We start from the raw sequence: 9,788 nt of genomic DNA on the forward strand, positions 1-9,788 counted from the left end.
TACTTTTCAGATAAAGGATACTTTTGCAACACTGCACCAAGCTTCGTAATAAATTTGAAACGTTTGCCTTCCAAAAGCTTTCAAAAACCCTATTTTCCTTGTTAACCGGATATTCTAAATTTTAATTATAAGCTAATATGTTAAATTATAAATAAATTGTCATAAATGTCAACGTGCAAATTTAATGATGGCGATTGCGATCATATATAATATTTAAAAAAATAAATAATAAGTCCTTTTATTAAATATATTTTGATCCATTTACAAAATAATAAACTACTTTTTTATAAAAAAAATCACATAATAAATTTGATACAACAATTGATCGATTTGCTAACAATCATAATTATAAAAAAAAAATATATTATTTAACCTTTATATAATAAGTGAAATTACCCCGCGAGAATATTATAAAAAAGTTGAAACAAAGGAAAAAATAAAATATTCTATAACATAGCAAATTAATTCATACGAATCATTATCAACAAATGCACTTACTTTTTACCGGGGGACCAAAATTTTTAAAGTGGGAAATATGGGTAAACTATATAATTTGTAACCCCAATAATCAAAATAAAAATCGTGTGGTGGAAAATATAAAAGTAACTGTTATAAGCGGGCTTCATATCGTCGAATAAATATTCAAGTTAATTTTTTTTTAAAAAATGTTTTTTTTGGTTGATATGGAAAGAATACATTAACTAAAGAATTGATTTATCGGAAAAAAAAGATGTATTTTGCAAAAATGTGGATATAGAAAACACTCTAATAGCAGACGAATATATATACACTGTACATTAAAAAAAATTTACATTTTTTAATTGATTTTTATCGAATTATTTAAATTACAATCACGTTTAAAAAATTGAGCACGTTTTATTTCTCTAAATCTAAGAATGAAAAAAAATTATATAATGGAGATTATTTATATTCAAAAAATATCAAGTTAATTTATCGAGTTCCATTTTCCTGAAAATTTCGGAAGTAGAAAAAATGAATGAATCGATGAGACCCGCCACGGTAAATACGCCTCCCACGATCGCGCAAACCTTTAAAAAAACATAAAAGAACAAAAAAGTAAGATCTTAATCTGATATTTGAAAAAATCTGAGTTTGATACAACAGAACCCGGGTCGGTTTGCTCAGACTCGGTCGAATCGGACCTTCATTTTAAAGTTTCAATTCGGACAGGTCGGATCGGACTGAAGTAAATAGGTCCGATAAAAAATGATTTTATTTTTTATTGTTCGTGTCGTTCACATACTTAATAATTTAAAGATTTTTTTAAAAAAATGTCACATTCAATTTGAGGATTAATCATGTAAATATAAATAGCGTTGTATTTTATTTGTTTTTTTCCGGCAATGTATTCTTTTTTCAACTTTAAAACATTTTTTGAGCTGGTTTTTTTTTAATTTAAAAATCTTAATTCCATCATATTTGGAAAACTTATTCTATGAATTTCAGACTTTAAACTTATTATAATTTATATTGGTTTTCCCATAGATTTCTTATATAAATTATAAATGACTCAAAAATTAACGGCAAAATTGCATACAATTAATAGGATTTTAAATTTAAAAAACGTGCTTAAAAAGATTTAAAGTTGAAAACTAACACATTGTTGATAACATATATCGATTATGATATTTAAAAATCACATCGTTAAACACCGATTTAATGAGGATTCTAAATAATATACAAGTTTATTAAACTTTTCCGAGGGTAAATTATACAACAATAAAAAATAATATCAATTTTTCGATTTTAAATAATATATATGTATCTCGTTTGCTTTTTTTTCAGACATACATAAATGCAAGCATAATTTACCTTAATAAAATATGATATCCCCTTCAAATTTATTAATTTCCTTTAAATATGCTTAATTATTTAAGATTGCATTCCTATGTATCATATTATATCAGATGATTTTCCACTATTCCTCTCCATTATAGGAATTTCATATTCTTAGGATTTACATTACCATCCATTCATTAATTTTATTCCATTTATTTCATCCCAATTCACAAATTTTCATACATAAAATTAATAATAATCTTACGGTGGTGATGAAATGATACAAAGGTTTTGCTTTTTCGATATATTTGACGGTGAACGGATTGAGATCGTAATTAAACCATATGGCCGGGGTACTAGGTCCCGTGGGACCTATAGATATAAATTTCTAGCAAATTTTTTAATAAATTCAATTTATTAAATTAATTGTCAAAATATTATCATAAATAATTTTTTTATTCTTCGTTCTATTTTATAGTTTATACAAAAATATAATAAACAGTTTTGTAACTTTAACGAAAAAAGAAAAATAAGCTATTTTTAATGTAAAAATAAAACAGTGGCCTAAATCTATTTTAGAATTTACGAAAATCTATTAATTTTTTATAAGAAAAATTATAAAAATTTAAAAAATTTCAGACTAAATTTTATAAAGTTATAAAAATTTTACGAAAAAAAGTGAGCAATAATTATTTTATATTTTTCAAATTGTAATAAGAAATGAGCAAATACATTATTCAAAATGGGAAGTATAAAAATAATTTGATAGGAATTATACAATTCAAAAAAGATTTTGGTCATGTTTCATAACTTTATAAAATTTTGAAATTTTTTAAAATATATTTAATAGCCGGAAAAAAACTTATTGTTTGTGTCGTGGAAAATGGAGAGGACAAAGAACCCTAAAACTATTATTTCAAGAAAGAACAAGTGGTACCCATTTATGAGACGGCTCATGGGTCATAATTTCTTTGCCGAGCTGGCCTGAGTTTCTAAAATTATTTTAGACACTCCTAAAAAAATTAAGTCTTAAGTTCAGTGGCTATAATATTAAGTATAGATTTTTTTTCAATATCGTTTTGTATAAACAACAATTTTTTTTAAATCTTATTCGTGTCTAGCAATTCACAAAACGGTAGAAGCTTGCAGAGAATTTTTTTATTGGTTAAAATTTAAAAATAACCCCCAATGTATTTGTAATGATGAATATATATTTTTTTCTTTTCTTAAAAATATATATTAACTCTACTGGGCATTCCTTTAGCCTCTTAAAAAAATAAACCTGAAATAACATGTCTGGATTTGAACGTCAGCATGGCTAGCAGCAATACCAACATATTTTTCGTTTACAGTACCCAAATAAAAAATCAGATATTGATATTGGCTTTTAAAATCAATATGCTGAGGGTCAATATAAATTGGTGATATATCAATCTGATAGTAATGATATACGTGTTTCACAATAACATTATTCAAAAATTAGTTAATACAAATATCTAATATTTTAGATTTATATAATTTGAACTTTCTAAATTTATTTTGTGAATAAAGGTAAAAAATAGTTTCTAATATTACTAACTGCCATGTGATATACTTTTGTTTTGAATTTACCGCAAAATATTTGGCAATTATTGGTAGGAATAGGAATTAATCCTAGATCCTTTAAGAATGTTTATTAGAATATGATTTTACGATTCGATCCATAATAATTTAAAATTCGTATTTTAAAGAAGAAAAAAAAATATATTTGCGTTTGTGCATATAATCAATAACAAAAATTCCCTGCTAAGTGCTAACTGACTTCCCATAAAAACAAAAACAGGGAAAGTTCTAGACGTTAAAATGTTAACCAGTCATTCAAAAAATATGTTTCATTTTGGGATAAACAGGAAATCGTCCAGTTTTGTGATTTTTATTAAAGGAATTGACCGAGGTTATTTTTTGAAAATCCACATCCTCAATAAAAAAATATAAAAATAAATGCGAAATATAACTTTGTAGGCTTGCGTATAATGATAAGAATTGTAAGTTTGTCCGGATTTCGTTTGGTAAATAGTGGGCACCAATTTCAGAATATAATCGTGCGATTCAAAATCTAATTTCATTCATATAAAAAAAAATTTTCAATAAATTACAATTCCTTTCTTTCTTTCTAAAGAATTCGATAAATTTTAGGGAAAACTTTAGGGGGAAAAGGTGTGTGGACCAGGTGACTGACTATATGATAAAAATAAAACCAATCAATCTTATTTGGCAGACAAAATATTATTATAATCAATAAAAGAAATATATATAAATGTATTCGAAAACTAATTATTGATAATTTTAATTTACTTAGAAATTCGTCGTCTTAATGAAAAAAGAAAAAAATATATAAAAAAATAATTTATATATCAAAAAAAAAGATTAATAATTTACCTCCATCGGTTTTCACGACGTTAACTAATGCTTTGGAATGGGTGTGTGTGCCCTTTAACTTTATAATAAAAAGTTATATATATTCAATAATAAACACTTTACTTTGTCTATTCAAATTTTGGCAAGCTTCATTTATTATATTAATTGGGCAGGGTGGGGGGATATGGCGGGGGGGGGGGGCAATTAGCATGTTAATCAATATGATTGGTCAAAAAAGGTTAATAAAAATACAGGTTGAAATTATCTTCAAGATTTTATTAGAAAGAAGATTTTGATCATGTTTTACCCAAAACTTAAATTTTTTTTTTGTTCAGACATCGCTAATGTAATCTTTGTCCCACTTGTCACCAATACTCTTGGTTTATGTTTTTGTAAAACTATTAACTTTAGAAAAAAATACCTTCGATTGTGTTGAAAAACCAAAAATTAAGGCTGGATCATTTTTATATTGATTCTGGAAGATCAGGCGAGTCAAAGCTAATTCATTTCGAAATTCTCAATCGAAGCAAAGCAGGAAAGCATCTAAATGCGGCTTTTACATGTGTACTCATTTCTATTCACAACAAATAATGACTAACAACATTTTCCTTGCTATAGATACTTTTCTATCACTCCTTAACAACTTTAGAATAATTTTCAAAAGTTCTTCGTTAACCCTTTCCTTTGTTTTAGTTCTGCAATCTTCCCTACCGTCTATAGAGCTATTCATTCATTTTTTGAAATTTCAATATTATCAGTCAGACCCTTGCATGCCTCAAAGTGACCTAAACTCATCCAGCAATCTTCCACTGATTTCGAGAGATAAACTTGCAAATAGGTCCTCCCTTCTTTTTATTGAATATTTGGTTTTGATTTTTAGCTGATAGGGATGACTGTTAATCCTATTTAAATTTACCATATATTTTTCACAGTGATGCATTTCAATCATTTTTTATTCGATATACTTGTTTGTCTAAGCTTTTACATAGTTAAATCCCCATGGATATTTGAGATAAAAAAATTTAAACCTTATAATTCGATCTGTAGAATGTGAATAAGTGCTAGTTTCTCACTGAGAGAAAAAAATTATACCATAAGATTTTTATTCCGATAGTTTTAAAATTTTTTAACCATCCTCCCTATTTGGCTTTACCTAGATACCATTTTCTCTTATACATACATCGTCTTTAACAATTCAGGCGTTTAAATATCTTAATATTTTTAAATTACATCTTTAGCTCGATATTTAATTAAACATTACTTACTAAATTGTCTAAGAAAGATAGAATATATATATTTAGTAACATTGTAGGCTACAAATCTTTATTTATTAAGTGCAACTCATCGTTCTGAAATGGACCTAAATTTTTGGATATATTCATGTAATTTCTTGCTAATTAAGAAAACTATACCAGGTCAGATGTTCGAAATGTATATATAACAAATTTATTAAAAGTAGCCTTATTTCCCGGATAGTGAGTTTTCTGAATATCTGTTATATCCATTTCATCCTATGCCATCATCGTCAATAAAGCCTTCAATTTGTCCCCCAAATACAATCCCTCCCTTGAAATCCTCTATTCCCTCTAAATCTTACTCCCTATCTCTTTCCTTTCAAATCAAAATGTAAATTGACAAAAGTTAAATTAAACGAAATTTATAAAAAAAAATTACAAATGAAATATCTGATTTGAGCGAAATGATTCTTGCGTGCTCAAATTAAAAAAGTTTTAAATGTAATAATATATGTAAATAAAATAATAAAATTTGTAAATTTATGCCTACCTGTTAATTTTATAATAATTGGGGCGTTTTTTATTAAAAGTAGGCATGCTATTTTTTGGATGGTGAATTTCCTAAATAGCTATTATATCCATTATTTACTCCTATGCCCTCAACGTTAATCCAAAGACAATAGCCCCCCCCCCCAAAAAAAATCCTCTATTCTCCTCTAAATTTTACCACCTATATCTTTCCTATCAAATTAAAATTAGAAAAAAAAATCAAATCCCCCTACAATTTTATGACAATGTCCAGAAAGATTTATAATTTGATTTGTAAAAGTGACAAAAGTTGAATTTAAATAAATTTATAATAAAAAAAAATTGCAAATATCTGATTTGAGCAAAAATTCTGATTCTTGTGTGCTCATATTAAAAAAAAATTTTATTTTAAATATATGCCTGTCTGTTAATTTTGTAAAAATTGGGATATTTTTCATTCATTTTTTCTTAGTAATATTATCAATATTTTATTTTTTGTCTTCCATAATAAAAAATAAATATATCTTTTTCGTTTATATTATAATAATTAAATGCAATAAAAAACATAAGTAATATAAGTGATTAGAGAATTACTAAAATGTTAGGGAAATACTTTGGGAAGAAAAATAAAATGGTCATCCCATGAACTTATTATAACTTGTCAGGTGTATATGTAATCATAGTAAAAAAAACCTTGATTTAATTTTTTACTGGTTTAAAATCCCTGGTGGTATGAAATTTTTATAATATTGAGACACTTCCGTTTTAAGTTTCCTCGAGAAAAGTTAAATTAAGTTTTTTTGGATATACTGCAATCTTTAGCATTTTAATTTATTTAAAGAGCGCATTTCATTAAAAAAAAATAAACCCTTTTTTTTACCAGAATTGCATTCCAGCATTACCTTATGAATTCGGACAATTATTTAAGGTTAATTTTAATTGATCGCTCTATTCATGGAATGTTGTTGAAGGGAATTTCTTAATTGGAATTTAATATTAAACAGGCATCTGATAAGTAGGATTATAGGTTAGATATGAGTTAAGGTTATTTAAAGGGTCGAGGATATGGGTTAGGGGTTTAGATTGGGCTTTAATAAAATTTAATCCTTTTAACTTGTCTAACCTGATTATTATAAATAAACGAATAAAATTTTTAATATGTTTTAACGGCAATTTCTTTGGGTTGAACTATAATAATTTTAAAAAAATTGATGAATAATCGCATAACTGATTGAAAATTTTATTTAAAAAATAATCTGAAATTTATAGGGTATGAATACCATTCCGGAAAAATCAAGTTCTTTAAAAATTAAAAAATATGCGCTATAAATGATATAAAATTTTAAAGAATTCTTAGGAGAGTATGATTTACAAATTTTAAGATTTTAGTTAAAGAATAAGAAAAGTTGGTCCCATCTGATTCGGTCACGGACCGTTCTCGAAAATAGATCCTAAACAGCCCCTCCTTCATATTGGGTCCGAAAAGGGCATTCATTCTAAGGCTAAAAAAGGTGGAAAGACGATTTTGAGATTATATAAATAAATAGGTGAATTATACATAATTATATTCATTTTTATCTTTTTCAGTTAAAATAAAATGTTATATTTATTCAAAAATTTATTATTTGAAGGGAAAAAAATTTACGTTAAGAGACGTTCGTCATAAAATTTGCGTTTCGGATGTGTCAGGTTCATCCCAAGAAATTAATACCAAAAACGGTCCAAGATGTGTCCAACATAAAAAGAAAAATAACTTGACCTGGGTGGACAGTTCCCATTCTCTACTCCAGTATACGAAATATATTATATATCGCCTCATTCTATAGTTGGGTAATAAATCTCGGCTAATTCGGCTATATTTTCAGGCGCTTGCCAAAGAAAATCCGTTAACATTAAAGCGGCGGCTAAAAATTGGCTTAAACGGCTAAAATTATAGTAATTAGCCAACTATATGAGAGTAAACCCCAAGTTTAAGTCATATTCCCATAATTGTAAATATTTATTCTGCATATTTTATACTGTTTGTTTATTTTTTTTGTTCCAAAGTATAAAAATTTTAAAAACAATGCTTCAATGCAAGTAAGCATTTATGGCATACGTTTTGCAGTAACAAATATGTTAACTACAATAATTTTAAAGGTTGCTAAATAAATGATCATATTGTATGCAGTAAAAAATCGCTATAGTAAGGTAAATTATATAATAATTTTTTTATTTCACATACTGGAAAGTCATCACCAAAAGTGAGCATATGAATAATGTGTTGCATGTTGACATTTTCCACAGGTGCTTGGCTGGCATGAGTGGATATGTGAAAATTTCCAGGGACCTTTAAAATTTAAATATTCATCCATTTAAAGTTATATCTGAAATTACATATATAAAAATAATTGTTAATCAAAATTAAACTTAATTTGCTTTGTTAACCTATAGATTCTAATATCAAAATAAAGTGTATTTAAAAAAAAAATTTTAATATGGCATTGTATTTAACCCATTTTAAAATTAAAAATCCTTGTGGAAATAAATGAGTTTCTCAGATTTTTATCAATTATAAATACCTTTTAGGTTATGGTAAAGGTTAAGGGAAAACAAAGGTGTCCAGTAATTTATATACATATATATTAAAAAAGTTTATATAATAGTTATAAATATAAGTTTAGATAAAAATAAACAAATAATGTTTAAATTTTGATAGAATGAAAATATGATTTTTAATATTAATATGTAATTTACATCTCAAATTACTTTATTAATAGAAAATGTTAATTCTAATCGACATCCATCTTCATTTTCTCTTTTAACTGGATATTTTTTTGTGTTTTGTATATAGCCAACCTCATGTCTACCTTTGTTGTCCATGATATCTAAACCAACATCTAATTATAAAATAAATGTAAATAATCAAGTCTAGATTTATGGTAATATATAATTTAATGGAAATTATCTAAATTATATAAAATATTTTTTACATTCACATTGCATATTTGGCAATGTCATATTCAACTGAACTTTAATTTTTTCATCGTCTATTGGATTGTCAACATATATTTCACTAACACTAATGTTTTTTATTAAAATATAAAAGTTTAATATAAACTTACATTTCATCAGTTAAAAAAGATATAAGTTCTGATAGAATTAAATAAGTTATAAATATGGTACAACATATTGAAATAACTGCTCCAGTATAAGTGGCTTGGGTTAAATCTTTGGGTATTTTTCGATATATATCAAACCTATTTAATTTATAATTAATAAATTAACATTAATTTGAACCTTTTCACGTCAAATCCCATTTTTTCAAGTAGATCCCTATATGAAAAAATTATTTTATCTTTTTATCTTATCTAGCACGTTGGTCATAAGACCTGCCCAAAATGAGCGAACGTGATTTTGTGGGCCCACCTACCCTTCATAAAATTAGGGCGATTTTTTTTCTCAAGGATACCAACAAACCTTGTAACCAGTTGTAGTTTAACTAAATAAATGGAAGTTACCCTTTCCGATATTGTAATAGTAATTTAATAAATTATTATTATAAAGAAATATAAATCTTATCTGTTTTTTAGTCTTGTGTTGCGTTATTCTAATTTTTTAATCTTTTTATTATTTTTTATAATCTAATTTTATAACTTTATTTTTTATATGGCGTAACCTTACTTTTTATATTTTGTAATATTTTACTTTTTGTATATATTTACATAATGATTTATCTCATCCTGATGTTTGACATATATAACTTCAAATATTGCCATAAGTTGTTAAATAAAACTATATATAATCTACAAATTTACCTTCACATTGATTAAATGACATTATATATAT

The 9,788-nt window shown here is 25.7% G+C and overlaps 1 protein-coding gene across 1 annotated transcript; it reads right to left on the minus strand.

The window, feature by feature from the left end:
- Positions 1 to 259: 259 nt before the first annotated feature.
- Positions 260 to 9,368, minus strand: LOC135926090 (endoplasmic reticulum-Golgi intermediate compartment protein 1-like). Its single transcript, XM_065461769.1, has 9 exons — positions 9,240 to 9,368; positions 9,065 to 9,199; positions 8,933 to 9,021; positions 8,709 to 8,839; positions 8,185 to 8,289; positions 4,219 to 4,276; positions 3,795 to 3,895; positions 2,066 to 2,188; positions 260 to 1,049 (listed from the first exon to the last, which is right to left on the minus strand). Exons 1-9 carry the CDS (start codon positions 9,257 to 9,259, stop codon positions 942 to 944), a joined length of 870 nt encoding a protein of 289 aa, XP_065317841.1. The 5' UTR covers positions 9,260 to 9,368; the 3' UTR covers positions 260 to 941.
- Between the last annotated feature and the right edge of the window lie 420 nt (positions 9,369 to 9,788).

This window comes from Gordionus sp. m RMFG-2023, chromosome 3 (genome assembly GCF_954871325.1).
Source record: "Gordionus sp. m RMFG-2023 chromosome 3, tfGorSpeb1-WG-v2, whole genome shotgun sequence".
Classification (NCBI taxonomy): domain Eukaryota; kingdom Metazoa; phylum Nematomorpha; class Gordioida; order Chordodea; family Parachordodidae; genus Gordionus; species Gordionus sp. m RMFG-2023.

Bases quoted from the DNA above. Each gene is read 5' to 3' on its own strand.
- LOC135926090 (XM_065461769.1), bottom strand. From the start codon at position 9,259: ATGGGATTTGACGTGAAAAG. The intron at 8,840-8,932 runs GTAAAAAATATT...TTTTATAATTAG, and splicing joins GCCAAATATGCAATGTGAAT to ATGTTGGTTTAGATATCATG. The intron at 3,896-4,218 runs GTAAATTATTAA...GAATGAAATTAG, and splicing joins CGTCGTGAAAACCGATGGAG to ATTTTGAATCGCACGATTAT.